Genomic DNA, 18903 nt, shown 5'->3' on the forward strand with positions numbered 1-18903 from the left:
AGAGAGTCCGCCTCCCCCCGTTCAGATCCGAGGCCACCGAAGTCATCTGCGGCGTACCACAAGGATCTTCACTCAGTCCAACCCTCTTCAACGTCTACATGAGCCCCCTCGCAGCCATCGCACGCCAACACAACCTCAACATCATCTCCTACGCCGACGACACCCAGCTGATCCTCTCCCTCACCAACGACCCAACCACCGCCAGAGCCAACCTACACGAAGGGATGAAAGACGTCGCCGACTGGATGAGGAACAGCCGCCTTAAGCTGAACTCAGACAAGATGGAAGTCCTCATCCTGGGATCATCACCCTCCGCCTGGGACGACTCCTGGTGTCCCCCAGCCCTGGGCACCGCTCCCAAACCAACAGACCACGCACGCAACTTGGGCTTCATCCTGGACTCCTCCCTGTCGATGACCAGACAAGTCAACGCCGTCTCATCTTCGTGCTTCAACACCCTGCGCATGCTCCGCAAGATCTTCTGATGGATCCCCACTGAAACCAGGAAGACCGTCACCCAGGCACTTGTCACCAGCCGACTGGACTACGGGAACACCCTCTACGCCGGAACCACAGCCAAACTTCAAAAAAGACTTCAACGCATCCAGAACGCCTCCGCACGACTCATCCTGGACATCCCCCGGCACAGCCATATCACCGGACACCTGAGAGACCTGCACTGGCTCCCCGTCAGCAAGAGAATCACGTTCAGACTCCTCACCCACGCACACAAGGCTCTCCACGACCTGGGTCCCAAGTACCTCAACGAGCGCATGACCTTCTACACGCCCACCCGCCAGCTACGATCGACCTGCCACGCCCTCGCCACTGTACCACGCATCCGCAGAGCCACCGCCGGAGGAAGATCCTTCTCCTACCTGGCAGCCAAGACTTGGAACTCCCTCCCCACCCACCTTCGGCGTACCCAAGACCATCTCTCCTTCAGGAAGAAGCTCAAGACCTGGCTGTTCGAGCAGTAACTTACCCCTCTTCCCCAGTGCCTTGAGACCCTCCCGGGTGAGTAGCGCGCTTTACAAATGCAGTGATTGAATGATTGATTGATTAATGGAGTAACATAGATGCCAAGGATTGCCAGCAAGACAAAGGTGACAAGCCCCCCTATATCTCTTCCTACCCTAGATATAATCGCTGGCACAAAAAAGGTTTTCTAGCCATCCAAGTGATATTTGTTTTCTATAGCCCAGGTTTCCTGGAGGCATATCACGTTAAAACTCTTAACAAGGGATAGCCATTCTGGGACTAGTGAACTTAGGGGAGTAAACCTATATAGGCCCATAGTTTGACCCCCCTGGTCAACGTCTGTAAGCCACTACCGTTGGGGCACTGATTGGTAATAACTGGGTCTATAAAAGTATCCCATCGGGAGAGCCAAGACTGCTGAGTTCCGACACCTATAATTGGTTTCCACAACTGCACTTAAAATTCGGTTTACAACAACAGGGTTGTTAAAATTAATGATAACACAATCTGCTGGCCACTTTCTCTTAGCACTTCCCACCCACTATGCTCTACACACCATGAGTATTTGATTTACCACTCTAGGCCCTGTGGCGATGTTGGAGTTGAGCCAATGCACCACCTTATTATTCAGTTGAAAAAAGTCTTCCTTAGTCCCGGGATCAAGGCATGGAACATTAGCTAGCACCACAACTAGCGGCGTGGACTCGGGTGGGAGGTGAACAGAGCATGGACTCGGAGAATGGTTATATAATGCCCCAGAAAGTGTGCCTTCCCTCCCTCCCTTCCTGCCCCTTCCCCCCCCACAATCAGCTCTAGACAAACCACCCGCTTTGAAACCCACTGGTTGGCGACACTGAGAAGAAGTAGGGTTCAAAGTTCCCCTCCTTCCCGTAATTGTCTGTTCAGGCCTGTGGATCAACCCTGTTTATTGGTGGTGCCGTTTTGTCAGGTAATGATGCAGTTGCCACATGAGTGACCAGGCTGCTTTGTGGTAGACACTGCTCTACCTCCACCCCCATGCCACTGCCGCTAGTGCTGGGGATATTGATCATGGACAAAGTCATAGACTGTGGGAGAGGGGGGCTTTTGACTCAGGGGGCATGGTCTCTTAGGAAAGATGCGGTCAATGTGGCAAAGTATTTTCCAGCGAAGAAAGTCGAAGTAGGATAGGGTCTAATTTGGTATCAAGTGCTGACAGCAAGGCTGCTTTGAGCGTTTCTAACATAATAGCCTCCGCATTAATCGCTGCTGAATGTACCGCTGCGGTTGACTGTGGAACAATGTTCTTTCAGCATTTACAAGGACCCGCCACTGAGGGGCATTTCCTCTCGGCTCCTCCTGCACCTGCCCCCAATGCCAGTAGTCACGCCAGGCCCCAGAGCTAGAGCAGGTGACTGAACACTGACCTGAATGTCGACATTTGGTGAGAGGGGAACAATACCCCCAGACTGGCATTGTGACCTGTCTGCCAAATCTGCTTGGAGGGGGGGGGGGAGTGCAGCTGTTATTGGGCACCTACTGGTTGGGCAGCAGAAGAGACCAGTGGTGGCTGGTAGATAGGGGAATGAGATAGTCTTTTGGTAGCCAAGTCAAACTCCTTGTCCAACACTCCAACAGCGCACTGCAGGAAAGCATCCCTAGTGCTCACCGTATTCGCTGACTCTTTACTTATGGGTCCAGACACCCCCTTGCCTTTCCCCATTGAAAAAAATCTTAGTCACTTTGTCAATAACCCCAGCACAGTGTAATGCCCAGCTATGTGTATCTCTTAGCTTTCCATATCTTTGTTCCTTTTAGAATATAGAATTAGGTCTCTGCATTATTCTGATGTAAGAATGTTAAGCCGGTATTCCTGGCAGTTGAGATTGAGCTGTTTGTGGATGAGGTTTATTACATGATACCTCGTTTAACTTTAACATATTGTCATTATTTATTTATGTGGTAAACACCACATTTATTTGGTGACGATCGAAAGAGAGCCCTTCCTACCTCAACACAAAGCCTGCTCCCATGCTGTTTCATCACTCCTCCAGCGGCTGATCGGTTTGAACGGAAGCGTGGTCTTCCCAGCGGCTGTTGCATTTTCATATAAAAGCGGTGAGAAGTGTGGCGGGAGGTCAAATGGAAAGGGAAAAATGAATTTAAAGAGAGAAATCGGGAGAATGCATCTTGATCGCTCTGCGTTTCAGTGACGTTGTCCTGTACGTGTGCGTGTGCGTTCCACTGCAAGCTGTCTTCGAAAAGGAACGTTGGAGATTCTTTAGTAAAATCGGCGTCTGCGTGTCGAAGATGCGCTACGTTCAAATCTCCATGGCAACTAGAATAGGCATATTATCAGCGCAGTGCTTCTTTGAATTTCCTTTTCACAGTGCAAATACAGCTCAAGAAAAGAATTATAAACTTTTAAAGACAATTGTATTCTAAAAAAAATTTTTAAAAAAGGGTTTAATAAATGTGTAGTGGATAATAAATCTACAAGGAAAATAGAGATATTTTCAAGTAAATTCTTTTAAAAAAAAATAATAATAATTCTGTAAATTTAAAAAAAACAATATGCAGAATGTAACTCAACCAGCTTTCTTTTTAACAAGTCCAGGAGAGCCTAATGTAAAATGGCAAAAATGGAAGAAAATATTTGCTAACTACGCAAGAGTGTGCGGAACAAATTTAAGTGCTGAAAGAAAACATTCATTATTACTTCATTGCTTAGGAGGTGAAGGTCAAGATGTATTAGAACATCTACCGGAACTTAGTGCGTCTGAGCAAAGGAATTTAAATGAGTATGAAATAGCAATAGAACAATTGGACAGACATTATCTTCCCAGATTGAGTACAATTATGGAAAGATATCATTTTGGTTTGAGAGGTCAAAAGAAAGATAAATCGGTGGAAGAATACGTTTCTGCGTTAAGAAAGTTGGCCTCTTCATGTAAATTTGGTCATACGTTGGAAGAAAGAATAAGAGACCAGTTTGTTTTAAAATGTGCACATGACAGTATCTGGAAAGAACTTTGGCTAAAGGACGAACCTCAGCTGGAAGAAGTTTTAGTTATTGCAAAACAAGTTGAACACATGACTAAATGTGTGGACGAATTGAAAGGAGAAAAGGAAAAGGCATCTTTTTCAGAAAATAAAAGTGAATTAAAGGTTGAGGAAGTAAGTTGTTGAGCAAAAAAAGAAGACAAAGAAACTGTAGATAAAAGTGACTCTACGTCAAATAGTTATAATTCTAATGTCACAAATATTAACAACAAATTTTCCTGTTTTAGATGTGGAAATTTTGGTCATCTTGCCAACTCTCCAATTTGTCCTGCCTTGAAGTCTATTTGCAATAATTGTGGTAAGAGGGGACATTTCTCAAAATGTTGTAGAACTAAAATCAACAAGAGAGAGAATGTTAATAGAAAATGGTCTCAACCTCATGTGAAGACGGTTACTTTTCAAGTTAATGGAAGCCATTTAGAACACCCATCCCATTTGGTGAAAGTTGATAATGCATTAATTGAGTTCAAATTTGATTCATGCTCGCAAATTACCATGATTGATGAAGCATTATTGCACCAAAATGTTGGCAAAAACGTAAAGCTCTTAAAAAGTGACATATTGCCTTTGGGTTATGGAAATAAACCTATCAAATTGTTGGGTTATTTTCTGGCTACCATTGAATTGGGAAGTCGTATTATTCCTGGTAAAATTTATGTAACCAAACAGGGTGATGCATCGATTAGTTGGAGACATCAACGGGACCTAGGTGTTAATCTTAATCCAAATGCTTCACCCCAAGTACAAATACAGGAGGTGGAGGATTTGTCTACAATGTTTGCAGAAAAGTTTCCAGATGTTTTCAATGAAAATGTAGGATGTTTGAAGGGTTACAGGCATTGTATTAAGTTAAAGAAAAATGCTGTTCCTGTTACAGCGAAGGTTAGGAGAATTCCTTTAGGTGAACAAGATAAGGTACAGAAGGAAATCGATAAACTCATTAAGAATCAAATTATTGAGCCTGTTGAGGCCACAGAATGGTTGGCACCCATCGTGATAGCTGAGAAGCCCACTGGTGAGATTCGTTTATGTATGGATTTACGTGCTTTAAATAAGAAGGTTGTTGTTGACAGGTTCCCCTTACCCAATATTGATGAAATCGTTGGGACTTTGGAAGGTGCCAAGTACTTAGACTTGACATCTACTTACCACCAAGTAGAATTAGATGAGTCCTGTCAAGACTTAACAGCATTTATTACTCCAATGGGCACATTTAAATTTAAAAGGATGCCATTTGGGCTGATTTCAGCTGCTTCGGTTTTTCAACGCATTATGGCTCGTATTCTCAAAGGTCTGTGTGGTGTGAAGTGTTATCAAGATGATTTGTTAATTTATGGAGCTGATAAGCTTGAGCATAACGATCGTGTGTGTGTGCGGTTTTAGAGAGGTTGAGTGAAGCTGGTTTGTCACTTAAGAGAGAAAAATGTAAGTTTGGGCTGGAAGAAGTGAAATATCTGGGACATTGTATAAATAGTGAAGGTGTTTTTCCAAAAAATGAGTTAGTTGAGTCTATTCACAATATGGCTGAGCCAGTGAATAAGGAGGAGTTGCTTTCTTTTATTGGCATGGTGGAATTCTATGGAAAATTCATCATACATTTTGTTGATAAAACTAAGAATATGAGGAGACTTACTGCCAAGAGTGTAGTCTTTGAATGGTCAAATGAGTGCAAGAAAGAATTTGAAGAAATTAAAGAGGAGTTGAAGAAGGCTCCATGTCTTCATGCATTTGTTCCAGGTTTTCCAACTTATTTATTTACTGATGCTAGTGATAAAGGTCTAGGGGCGGTTTTGGTTCAAAGTAAACAAGGCAATGATTCCCTTATTGCTTGTGCTTCAATGTGCCTTAGGGGACCAGAATTAAATTACTCTGTCATAGAGAAAGAGTCTTTAGCAATTTTTTGGGCTCTGAGAAAATTTAAAAATTTAATTTGGGGTACTAAGATGTTTGTTATGTCTGATCTCAAGCCTTTAAAAGAGGTCTTTTGAAAAAAGGGATTAGATTCTATTTCATCTAGGATTAGGAGATGGATTATTTCATTGCAGGAGTTTGACTTTGTGGTACAGTACATACCTGGAGTTTCTAATAAATCTGTGGATTGTTTCTCGAGATTGGTGAAAAGTGACAAAATGTGTGTTGAGGATGTAGTTGAAGAGGATGATGATGTTATAAATGTCTGTGAAGTTACGGAAGGTGTTGTGGAGGAACATGAGTGGAAAAATGAATTGGAGAAGGACGAGGATTTAGTCAAGGTCATGGGTATGTTGAGAGGCAAACAACGTTTGGAAAAACCTTGGTCTCTTGTTTCTGAAGAATTATCTATAGCTGATGGAATGTTGACACGTGGTGTGAGACTTATACCTCCTTCTTCCTTGAGGAAAAAAATGTTTTTACATGCTCACTCTGGTCATTTGGGTATAGTGAAGACTAAAGAGATGTTGCGAACACAATTTTGGTGGCCTGGAATTGATTTAGAAATATAAATAATGGTTAGAGATTGTGTGGAGTGTTCTGCAAGCGATAAAATTCTTAAGACAAAACGCATGCCCATGGTTTGCAGGAATTTACCTAAACATCCCTGGGATGAGATTGCCGTTGATATCCTAGGGCCACTTTCTGGGGTGTCAGACACTCCTTACTTGATTGTTGTAATTGATTTGTATTCTAGATGGATTGAGGTGTGCGCTGTTAGTGATATTACCTCTGATTCTGTAATTAAGTTTTTGGAAGAAATTTTCAAAAGGAAAAGCTTTCCTAACAGTATTTTGTCTGACAATGGCCCTCAATTCTGTTTGGGTGTTTTTAGTGAATACTTGAACAATCGTGGGGTTGTTCACAAGAAGTCTTCTTTGTATCATCCCAAAACCAATGGTGCTGTTGAGAGAGTTAATAAAACATTGAAGGAGTGTATTCAACTTGCTAGAGCTAATGGCTTAAGTTGGAAATTAGCTCTCAAGGAAAGGATAGATGCCTATCGGTGTTCACCTCACTCCACCACTGTTAGGTCCCCTTTTGAATTATTTAAAGGGAGAGTTCCCAATACCATGTGGTGTCCAGGTTGGATGAAGTTGAATAAAGGGATTTTGGATAATCGCATTGGTCCATGGAGGGAGAGGGAGTTGAAGAAGCAAGCTAACAGGAAAAGATACTATGATGATAAGAAATGTGTTCTTTTCCAAGAGGTCAAGATTGGTGATTTGGTTAAAATAAAAGCACCTGTGGGATGTAAATCTTGGTCTAAATACACCAATCTTAGGTCTGTCATAAAAGTTTTTAAGAACGCTATTAAAACTAATGATGGGAGAATTTGAAACAAAAGTTGTGTTGTTGTAGTTAAATACATGCTTGGTGAGCAATGTAATGTTGATGCAGAAAATCATTTGTTTAGTTTAATCAGTACTCCTCCATCTTGTTCCAATAATTCTCCTGAAGTCCGTGCAAGGAGTCAACGAATACGCAAGGCTCCTGCTTACATGAATGATTATGTTTGATCCCTTTTACTTAATTTTTATTTTATTGCATCTTGTTCTTTGTTTTGTTGAGAAGGGAGATGTGTAATGCCCAGCTATGTGTACCTCTTTGCTTTCCATATCTTTGTTCCTTTTAGAATATAGAATTAGGTCTCTGCATTATTCTGATGTAAGAATGTTAAGCCGGGATTCCTGGCAGTTGAGATTGAGCTGTTTGTGGATGAGGTTTATTAATTGATACCTCGTTTAACTTTAACATATTGTCATTATTTATTTATGTGGTAAACACCACACACAGCACCACTGTTGTCGTTCTCTATGGGCAAGATTTCTTAATGATGACAGCAAGAAAACATGAGGTAAGTAAATGCCAAAAAGTCCACAATGATACGCTTGACCTCTGGGCTGAGTTAAGGGTAAGAGAGGTAGAGAGGCCAACAGAATCAGCAGGACAACACTGGGCTCATGGATATAGGCGGAAGAAACAGGATAGTTCACTCATACCTAAAATAAGCAGCTCATGATCAAAGAGTCTCTGGAATCGTGGGGTGATGGCTACAGGCTTGATGGGGACCAGGAACAAATAAACACACAAGAGAATTATAACGAAACCAACCAAGAGGGGGGCCTCCTTCAGTCCCTGATGGGCGCGGACGGGCCCGACCTTGGCCTGGGCACATCCTGCACCGCGGAAGCGGCTGCTGTTATTTATGCACCTCCAGGCACAACGGTGATTACGGTGATTATAGCACCCGGGAGTCTGGAAGTTGGAGTCCCACTCCTTGCGCCTCTCCCGCTCCTCGCGATGCTGGCTGTATCCGTGAAGGGCACTGGCTGTGGCTTTTGTTCGGCTTTCCACTTTTCGGCTTATCTTTCCCGTGCTGCGGGAGCGGCTGCTGGTATTTATGCGTCCCGAGGCGCAACAGTGATTACGGAGCACCGGGGCATGGGCGTAGGAAGTGTGGGGGACGCGGGGGATATATCCCCCCAGATTTTAAAGTGGGGGGGACACGGGGGATGCGCATGGGGGGGACGAGGGGACAAAAGAATTTCCCCTCTCCCTTCTGTTATTCACAGGGCCATTAGCGCGCGAAAGCGCTACCTAATGGCCCTGCACTTGACCTGCCTGGAGTCAAAGAGGCCCCCCGCCCTCTGCCCTTTGTTATGCTGCAGGAATGCTCGGTGTCCTAAGGGCAGAGAAGGAAAAAAACTGTTACTTTTCCTTCATACCCAGAGAAGGCAAGCACAGTGTCAACTTCTCCTGATCTGCCTCTGGCAGCGGCCCTCCTCCACCTCTCTCTTTCTTTTTCCTCTATCTCTTTCTGTCTCCGTCTCCCTCCTCGTTAAGTTCTGATTTCAAGAGTCAGCTCTTACGTTCTCTCTCTTGCCTCTCCTTGTCTTTTATTTGTTTAATTGTGAAATGGAGCCAAAATAGGAAGAACACTTTGGCTGGAAATGTCTTCATTTGCTGACCGTTTTATAATTCCATAGAAAAACCTGGGGACGGAGAGAAAAAATTATTAAATACCTAAATAAAGCGATACAGAGTGGTCAGCAGACAGGCCATATAGTTATTTACACCCACACACATTAGCACCACTTTATACAGAGTTTGGCAGTGAAAGCGCTACTTTCTTTTTTTCTCTTCTTTCTTTGAACAACATTGTTTTTCCAGGGTGGGGAAGTGCACCATTTCAAAAGGGACTGCAATACATGGTTGATGAGTGGAGTAGAAACGTTTAATATGATCGTTTTCAACTGTTTTAATTATTTTAGCTTATAAAATGCGTACTGCGACTCTGTGTTCGGGGGTGTGGTCTTTTTTAAACCAAACTGCTTACATTTTGAAAGGATATAAGCAATGGACACAAAACAGGTGCCTTCCTGCCTTGTATTGCAGCCATGTCCTGACTTTTACAGGCAAAATCACTTACTGAATAATGAGTTTAAAACTGTTAAGGTAACCATGTTGTTCTTGAATACATTTCACATGCTTTTCTTATTCTTGCATTCCTTAGGAGTGTTTGCTTTTTCCAGGGTGTTATTCGTTTTTTTCAGACAGCATTTTACTGTTGTCTAGAGCATAATTTGAATTTAGTCGCAGCACAATTGAGTTGTAGCTTAAGGCAGTGCAAGTTTCTCTCAGTGGGGCAGTATGGTGTTCAGTGTGGGAGAGAATGTGGCACTCTTGCCAGAGCTGCTGAATTTGGAACTTGAGCACCATTTTCAGCCTTCATGACCAGTCCACCAGACCGCACTCCTGACCGAGCTCATTCCAATGCTACACCTTAGAAGGCCCGATAGACCTTAGAAGCCCTGGTGTCTTAGCACCCGCAGGTGGACCCTAACAGTGGCAAGTGTGAGTTAACCTTGAAGGCCTGTCCACCACAGTCCACCACAGTTCACCTCCAGTCTTGCGAGCAGGCATACAAAGAAGCACACCCTAGACACACCATCGACAGTGACTGTCACTGAGGTCACAAGATCCTTGAGGCCAGTTCACCGCACCCATTGGTACCTCCATTGGCCTTTTTCAGCAGTAGTGGTGCAACTCACCAGTGATCAGCAATGAAGGATTTGCAGGCACACCAAACTTAGGGGGTGATTATAATGGAGGTGGGACTGCCACGTCACCCCGTCAGTGGCGGTTCCACCGCCATCAGTGACTGCATTACCGCCAGCCATATTACAATGGCAGGTAGTTCCCTGGTGGTCGGAAAGACTACCACCACACACCCAACTGGCGCCTTGAGCCCACTCGTGCGGCGTAGGGGCTTGTGGTTCGTACAATGCTGGTGGTGCCTACCAGCCACCACAGTAGGGATTACGATACCCTTTACCATCCAGCCTATCCATGGCGGTTCACCCCCCACATGGAAAAGTTGGTGGAAATGCACATTGGTGGCCCGTAGCAGGCCCCTGTCCCCTCAGCCCCCAGACATGGGACCCGGGGGGTATCTAAGATGCCCCCCTACATATCACTGCACCATGTGGCAGGCACCTCATTGTGCCTGCCACGTAGTGCAGTGATATATGTAACATGTCCTTTTTAGGTCTTGGCCTGCGTAGGCTGTGCTTGCGCAGTCTCGCTGGGTGAGAAATTATGTCTTAGAGTAGGGAGGTAAACGAGCCAGCTCTTCTCCATTGGCTGGCTTCCTAAATGACGTCCAGCCATTGGAGTAGAGCTCTGTCCGTCCCTTTAAGCCACTTCTGTTTCGGATTGAGGGGCATGTTTTTTTCTCTCCTTTCTATCTGTGACGTCATCTGTCACACAACAAAAAACACACCCCCAGTCTGAAAAGGACGGGGCTTATCAGCAGCTGCTGCCACCATTTTGCTTGTTTACATTGCGGCGGATGATGCAGCCAGCAGCACCTGCTGCAATGTAAAAGATAGGCACTGCGAATGCCATAGTGGCGGTCGCATTCTAATGCCTATTGTGGGGCCGCTACCTTGAAGGCCAGCGGTCCCATTCCCCAATTTGATGGCGGACTGACTGAAGTCCGCCTGCCATCGTAATCAGCCCCTAAGTTTGCAAACTTCATGGTCTCTGCTTCATGCACAAACACTTTTAACATGTGCAGCCTGCTTTCGGCCCACTGGAGTTATGCAGCAACAGGGGCCAAAAAGATGTTGCAGTGTTGATTAAATTATGCAACAATAAAAAGGCTGTAGCGTAATGCAGTGCATTTTAGTGATACTTTATTATTTTGACATATTTATACATACTAACAGCCTCTGCAAAGCTTTTGCCTCATTAGTACCTGTGTAACATACAAATGCAGCAGTGGGAAAGGTGACCAGTCAACCTTTGCAAAGGGCCCTACACTTCACAGCAACATAAGTCACATTTCTCATTTTTTATCCGTTTGAGCAACAAAATTGTTTTGGGTCAAATTGTTAGATTATGCAGCAGATGATGTATTATGCTGCAAATATGATACAGCCATAGTTAGGTGGAAACATTTTTCCACTTAACTTATTTTTTTGCCCCAGCATTGTAGTTGATCAATTTTGCAAGTTCCCAAAACCAAAAGTCGAGTTTGGGTACAATTTGCATTTTAAAAGCAGTCCTACAACACAGAGCTACTTTTAAACTGACCTCAGGCTACTGCAGTGCATATGTGCAAAAGCAGAAAGGGCTGCTGGCCTCAAAACTGCCTATTATATTCTAGGGACTTAAAGATAGTTCTAATCCCCCTGCCCTATTATGTACTAGGGCCTTATAGGAGAGGTCATGCCAATCATAGGGGTACCCTAACCCATAGTGCACCCTAGTGTATGTAGGTGTTTTCACAGTATCTTTAGGTGTCTCTTTCAGAATATCACTGGCCCTGTGCCTGTTCAGGCAGAGTAATTAACAACAGGGGGTGGTGAAGGACAGAGTTTCTGAATTAAGCAGAATACTCTCACCCAGTCAAGAGATCAGGGCTTAATCCAACACCGTTTTTTAGTTCACTGCACCATCCCAGCTCAGAACCTGGCTATATGCAAATTAGTCTGTCCCTGGCCCAGTGTATCCTGGGAACAGGGCAAACCAAACTACCAAGCCAATTCTTTCACTGGGAAGGAAACAAGCTACCGGGGACCGGTTTCTGGCATTTCAGCCGTCTTCGGCCCGGCTTGCTTGAATCCTGATGGTGCAATGAGTTAGGGACTCACGTCTGAGTATACCCTTCCACGCTTATGGGGGACAAAATAATTAACAACAGGGGGTGGTGAAGGACAGAGTTTCTGAATTAAGCAGAATACTCTCACCCAGTCAAGAGATCAGGGCTTAATCCAACACCGTTTTTTAGCTCACTGCACCATCCCAGCTCAGAACCTGGCTATATGCAAATTAGTCTGTCCCTGGCCCAGTGTATCCTGGGAACAGGGCAAACCAACCTACCAAGCCAATTCTTTCACTGGGAAGGAAACAAGCTACCGGGGACCGGTTTCTGGCATTTCAGCCGTCTTCGGCCCGGCTTGCTTGAATCCTGATGGTGCAATGAGCTAGGGACTCACGTCTGAGTATACCCTTCCACGCTTATGGTGGACAAAATAATTAACAACAGGGGGTGGTGAAGGACAGAGTTTCTGAATTAAGCAGAATACTCTCACCCAGTCAAGAGATCAGGGCTTAATCCAACACCGTTTTTTAGCTCACTGCACCATCCCAGCTCAGAACCTGGCTATATGCAAATTAGTCCGTCCCTGGCCCAGTGTATCCTGGGAACAGGGCAAACCAAACTACCAAGCCAATTCTTTCACTGGGAAGGAAACAAGCTACCGGGGACTGGTTTCTGGCATTCCAGCCGTCTTCGGCCCGGCTTGCTTGAATCCTGATGGTGCAATGAGCTAGGGACTCACGTCTGAGTATACCCTTCCACGCTTATGGTGGACAAAATAATTAACAACAGGGGGTGGTGAAGGACAGAGTTTCTGAATTAAGCAGAATACTCTCACCCAGTCAAGAGATCAGGGCTTAATCCAACACCGTTTTTTAGCTCACTGCACCATCCCAGCTCAGAACCTGGCTATATGCAAATTAGTCTGTCCCTGGCCCAGTGTTTCCTGGGAACAGGGCAAACCAAACTACCAAGCCAATTCTTTCACTGGGAAGGAAACAAGCTACCGGGGACCGGTTTCTGGCATTTCAGCCGTCTTCGGCCCGGCTTGCTTGAATCCTGATGGTGCAATGAGCTAGGGACTCACGTCTGAGTATACCCTTCCACGTTCAGGCAGAGGGCAGGGTCAGTCAGAGTCAGGTACCACCAGTACCAGTCAGCAAAACGTTGGGGAATGCCAAGGGCACAGGATGGCTTTGCAACACTAAAGAAGCACAACTTCAGAATTTAAAACATAACACCATGGTTGCGGGGTTCTCTTCAATAATAAGAATGGATTTCTATCCTAATGAACCCATTTTCCAACATTAGGATAAGGAAAAACTGGGGAAAAATCATAACGTGCTAATCTATACCTTGAAGTTTTCATGCAGTTCTTTGATGATGGTTAATAGCTAACTGTTCAATGTTAGGATTTTAACTTATAAACTGCAAATACCAAAATAATCTCTCAGACAAAAGTAGTAACTTACTGACCTATTTACATGATATGCATTTTGTGATCTGCGTGCAGCAGGCATATTACCCCACTGTGGCTACCTTACCATGAGTCAAAACTTCCACTAGACAAACCTCCGATCTCTCTCAATAAAGGTTATTATTCACCAAGGTTATCTTCACATTTTTATTGTTGCCTGAAAATTGCTGGAGACCAGGAATGCAGAAGCAGGTATTTTTAAAACCATAATGCACTAGCAAACATGACGTCCCCGCCTTAAGTCCGCGACCTTTGTATGATTGGTGCTTGAAGATGCAAGATTCATATACATGTTTTTTTAACATTTGGTCTGTTCAAACTGTGACAACATGCCTGCTTTTCTCAATATTTCACTTCAAAAGTATGCAATTGTATTTGTTTAATGGGCGGTGATTTGTATAGGGTCACTGGGAAGTCCACAAGGTTGTCCCTGTCCCCCCCAGAATTTTAGTGTCTCCTACACCCCTGCACTGGGGAGTCTGGGAGTTTGAGTCCCACTCCTTGCGCGTCTGTCGCTCTTCATGATGCTGGCCATCTCCGTGAAGGGCACCGGCTATGGCTTTTGTCCACTTTTGGCTTTCTACTTTTCCGCTTGTCTTTCCCATGCCGCAAGAGCGGCTGCTGGTATTTATGCATATCCAGGCACAACAGTGATTACAGTGATTACGGAGCACCTAGGTGTCCCACTCCTTGCGCCTCTCCCGCTCCTTACAATGCTGGCTGTCTCTGGCTTTTGTCCACTTTCGGATTTCGGCTATCCACTTTTACGCTTGTCTTTCCCTATATACAGATATGTGCCATAACTATTTTTATGTGTCTGTTTGTAAACATTTCTTAATTGAGTTTACACATGGTTTGGCATTACACACAGGAAATGTTATATTGTTACAAGGATGTGTGATTTATTATTAAAATGCCACAACTAGTTGGAAAGGAAGTTATTACTATGCCCTTGTGTCTCCCAAGGTGACAGCAGGAACCATTTAAGAGTTCAGTGTTATTTACCACAACAGACCAGACCACTTTTGAGTGGTGTCGAGTAATTTTGTACATAACTTTCATGCACAGTAGTATCCTTCTATCAACTTACATGACATTTCAGGCTATTAGGTCTTCCATGGGTGGAGCATGGACATTCACATGCATGAACTCATTGTTCTCCTTGTATTGTCAGATCAAATGCAGCCACTTACTATATGAATGCATGTCAATAGTGTGGATCCCAGACATTGCATTGTGACATATGGTTTGTATTCCTAGGTACTTACTTCGTCTCTCAACATGTACAACAGTCTGCAGCACACATGGAAAGAGACTTGTTTTTCCTTAAGATTTAAGCCCTTCTGTCAATCAATCAATCAAAACATTTGTAGAGTGTGTCACTCACCCGTGAGGGTCTCAAGGCACTAAGGGTTGGGGGAAGCATCTACTGGTCGAACAGCCAGGTCTTGAGAAGTCTCCTGAAGGTCAGCAGGTCCTGGGTCTGACGCAAGTGGGCGGGGAGGGTGTTCCATGTCGTGGCAGAGAGGTGGGAGAATGATCTGCCGCTGGTGGTCGTTCAGCGGATGCGTGGGACGGTCGTGAGGGTGAGGTTGGCGGAGCGAAGCTGGTGGTTTGGGGTGTAGAGGGACAGTCGTTCGTTGAGGTATGCTGGTCCGGCGTTGTGGAGTCCTTGGTGAGCGTGGGTGAGGAGCTTGAAGGTGATCCTTTTGTTGACTGGGAGCCGGTGCAGGTCTATCAGGTGGGTGGTGATGTGGCTGTGGATAGGTAGGATGAGGCATGCGGAGGCGTTTTGTATGCGTTGGAGTCTCTTCTGGAGTGTGGCCGTGGTTCCAGCGTAGAGGGCGTTACCGTAATCCAGCCTGCTGCTGACGAGTGCTTGGGTGACCGTCCTTCTGGTTTCAGTGGGGATCCATCTGTAGATCTTGCAGAGCATGCGGAGGGTGTTGAAGCAGGAGGAGGAGAGCTTTGAGTCCTGAATGAGCCTCAGGTTGCGTTTGTGGTTGGTAGGTGTCGGGAAAGCTCCCAGCGTGGCCGGCCACCAGGAGTCATCCCATGCAGAGGGAGTGAAGCCGAGGATGAGGACCTCCGTTTTGTCTGAGTTCAGTTTCAGCCGACTAGTCTTCATCCAGTCTGCGACGGCCTTCATTCCCTCGTGGAGGTTGGATTCGGCAGTTGCTGGGTCCTTGGTGAGGGAGAGGATCATCTGGGTGTTGTCGGCGTAAGAGATGATGTTGAGGTGGTGTGCTCGGACAATGTTGGCGAGCGGTGCCATATAGATGTTGAAAAAGCTCGGGCTGAGGGATGATCCTTGGGGTACGCCGCAGGTAATCGTGGTGGCTTCAGATCAGAAAGGGGGGAGGCAGACTCTCTGGGTTCTGCCGGTGAGGAAGGAGGTGATCCAGTCAGGGGTTTTGTCTTGGATCCCTGTTTCACAGAGGCGTGTGCGCAGGGTGTGGTGGCAGACGGTGTTGAAGGCGGACGAGAGGTCCAGGAGGATGAGAGCCGCGATTTCGCCGATGCCCAGTAGGGTCCTGATGTCGTCAGTGGCACAGATGAGGGCGGTTTTGGTGCTGAGGTTGCCGCGGAAGCCGGATTGTGAGTAGTCCAGGACGTTGTTCTCCTCCAGGAAGTGGGTCAGTTGTCTGTTGGCGGTATTCTCAATGACTTTCGCCGGGAACGGGATCAGGGTTGAAAGTTCTTGAGGTCCTTTGGGCCTGCCTTGGCTTTCTTGAGGAGGGTGTTGATCTCAGCGTGTTTCCAGCTCTCCCGGAAGTTGACAGTCTTGAAGAAGCTGTTGATGATCTTTCGGATTTGGGGTGTGATGCGGAGCTTGCCTTGTTGAAGATGTGGTGGGGGCAGGGGTCGGAAGGTGAGGCGGAGTGGATGGTGTTCATGATTTTGATGGTGTCTTCGTTGTTGACATGGTTTCAGGATAGCAGGAGGTCGGTGTGTTTGGTGGGTGTTGAGTCAGGGGTGTCAGCGTCTGGGTGTCGCAGCTGTTGTGAATGTCTGTGATCTTGCGGTGGAAGAAGGTAGCCAGGGAGTCACAGAGTACTTGTGATGGCGGGAGGTCGTTGGAGCTGGAGCTGGGATTCTTTCACGATCTTGAAGAGTTCTTCACTGTTGTGTGCGTGGATGTCGATGCGTTCCTTGAAGGAGGTTCTTTTCTTTGTGAGAAATTGGGTTGTTGGTTGAATGGGCTGTGAGCCCTGAACAAGCAACAGTCACAGTCACAGTCCCTTGCAGGGTAAACTACAGAACCACAGACCCTCATCGAGACACCCTCCTCTTGCTTTCAAGACTGACTGTTCTTCGTTGCAACTTTCTTCAGTGCCAGGATTCCCGCAGGGCTACAGCGCGCTCTACAAATGATATAAATAAATAAAAAATAAAAAAGTCACTAAATTAACTCTGCTTAACCCTAGGTAGCTTGGCACAAAAAAACAGTCAAATTTAACTTAGGGGCAATGTGCAAAGTATTTATGTAGCACACATATGGTAATAAAATGAAAACACATCACAAGAACAATTCCAAACCAATTTAGAAAAATAGAGTAAATTGTAGTACATTGTTTTACTTCAAAACAACAAGAATACAATCAATAGAACTAAAGTTATGATGTTTTAAAGATTTTAGTAAAAGATAAGCACCTGAAAGATGAAAATTCCAACCACAGAGATCTAGTCGCATGAGACCGGACTAAAGTTAAAGGTTAAGTCAGACTGCAAGGGAGCATGGTTTGCATACAAGAATTTGAGAGAGCCCTGTCAGTGCTTACCTTTGGACTCAGAAAAAATCTTGAAAAAAATGTTCAGAGAAGATAAAGTTCTGCCGTCTGAGGAGCGAGCGTTATCTGATGGCCATGGGTCAAAGCCTTAGTGACGATTTGTACATTCAGACTTAGTCGTCGAAATGGAAGTTTAAAATCTATAGATGGCTGTACCCGAAGACAATTCCATGAGGTTCGAGACTCCTTTGGCGAAGGACTACTGAAAAGGATTTGCTGCTGCAGAGAAAAACATTGCAGGAGAAGACACAAAGTCAACCTGATCAGCGATGCACCTTAGGCAGATAGGCGAGCAAGCTGATCGCAGTCTCCTCCTGGTTCTCACTGCAGCTCATGGGCAACATTTTTCAAAGTCCTCAGTTTTGGGAATTGGCATCTGGGCACCTTTAGCACCACAACAAAGGGTCCAGGACTGGTGGGACACATCTTAGGGATACAGGACCCACTCATGTTGGGGCCAGATGTGGGTTTAAGATGGTGGGAGACTTTTATTTCCCTGTGGCTCTGAGCAGCAGGCCAGCAACCTAGCCCTTGGAGTCACTTCTGGTAGTTATGGGTGCAGGTGAAGATGTAGCTATGGCCTCTGATGTTTCAAGGTAGGCTCCAGACAACAAAGGAGTCCTCCTAGGTACAGCAGTGTCTGGCAGAGTACACAGCAGGTCACAGTAGTAGGCAGTCCTATGAGAGTCCTTCTGCAGGTCCAGTAGTACACTGAAGAGGGCTCTGAAAGTCCTATTTTTATATCTTGAGATCCTTCTGGATGGTGGAAGAAGCTTCTGAAAAGGTTATTTGAAGTGCATGGAATTTCCTGAATCCCCTGCCCTGGTTCCAAGGTGGCTACAGTGACATTATAGGGTTGTTAGGTCCTTTGTGTGAAGGCAGAGCACAGGCATTTCAGGTATAAGTGAGGCTATGCTCAGCTCCACCCCCATCCTGACTGCAGATGGCCAATTGAGGCACACCTAATCCCTCTATTCTGTGACTGTCTAGGAGGAATTCGTAAAGTCTAACTGTCAACTACACTCAGTCATGTGACCTAAGACAGGTGGCAGGCACAAAAGGGCTAAAGACCGGAAAAGGGCAACTTTCTAAAAGTAGTATTTTCAAAATGTAAAAAAAAATCCAACTTTACCATTAAAGGAGGTTTATCAGTGCAATTTCATAGGTATCAAACATGACATGTCTACCTTAAACCAATTAGGAATTACAGCTTATTAAATATAATAAGGATTCCCCTGTGTTATCCTATGGGAGTGGAAGGCCTCACAGTAGTGAAAAAACAATTTAGGAGGATTCCCTATTAAGAAAAGTCAAACTTATAAGTAAAAGTCCAACCTTTTAATAACACAGCACCCTGCCCTATGGGCTACCTAGGGTCAACCTTAGGGATGACTTGTATGTAATAAAAGGGGAGTTTAAGGCTTGACAAGGGGGTTTAAATAGCAAGTTGAATTGCCAGTTTAAAACTGCATTGAGGCTGCTATGAAATGCCCGAGACATGTTTTAAAGTGATAGTTGAGTGGATTACAAAA

At 45.3% G+C, this 18903-nt stretch overlaps 1 protein-coding gene across 7 annotated transcripts in view; it reads left to right on the plus strand.

Moving 5' to 3' along the window:
• Window positions 1–18903, plus strand: part of LOC147701648 (leukocyte immunoglobulin-like receptor subfamily A member 6) — a 602586-nt gene that overhangs the window by 568132 nt on the left and 15551 nt on the right. For 2 of the 7 annotated variants that reach the window (XM_086930274.1, XM_086930276.1), the window contains one exon: window positions 4251–4321. The exons of the other annotated variants lie outside the window; for them this stretch is intronic. In XM_086930274.1, the coding sequence (XP_086786400.1) occupies window positions 4251–4300 (50 nt within the window). In that variant the 3' untranslated portion in view covers window positions 4301–4321. The remainder of the gene's footprint in view (window positions 1–4250; window positions 4322–18903) is intronic. 7 annotated transcript variants of the gene reach the window in all.

Source organism: Lissotriton vulgaris, chromosome 7 (assembly GCF_964263255.1).
Source record: "Lissotriton vulgaris chromosome 7, aLisVul1.2, whole genome shotgun sequence".
Lineage (NCBI taxonomy): Eukaryota > Metazoa > Chordata > Amphibia > Caudata > Salamandridae > Lissotriton > Lissotriton vulgaris.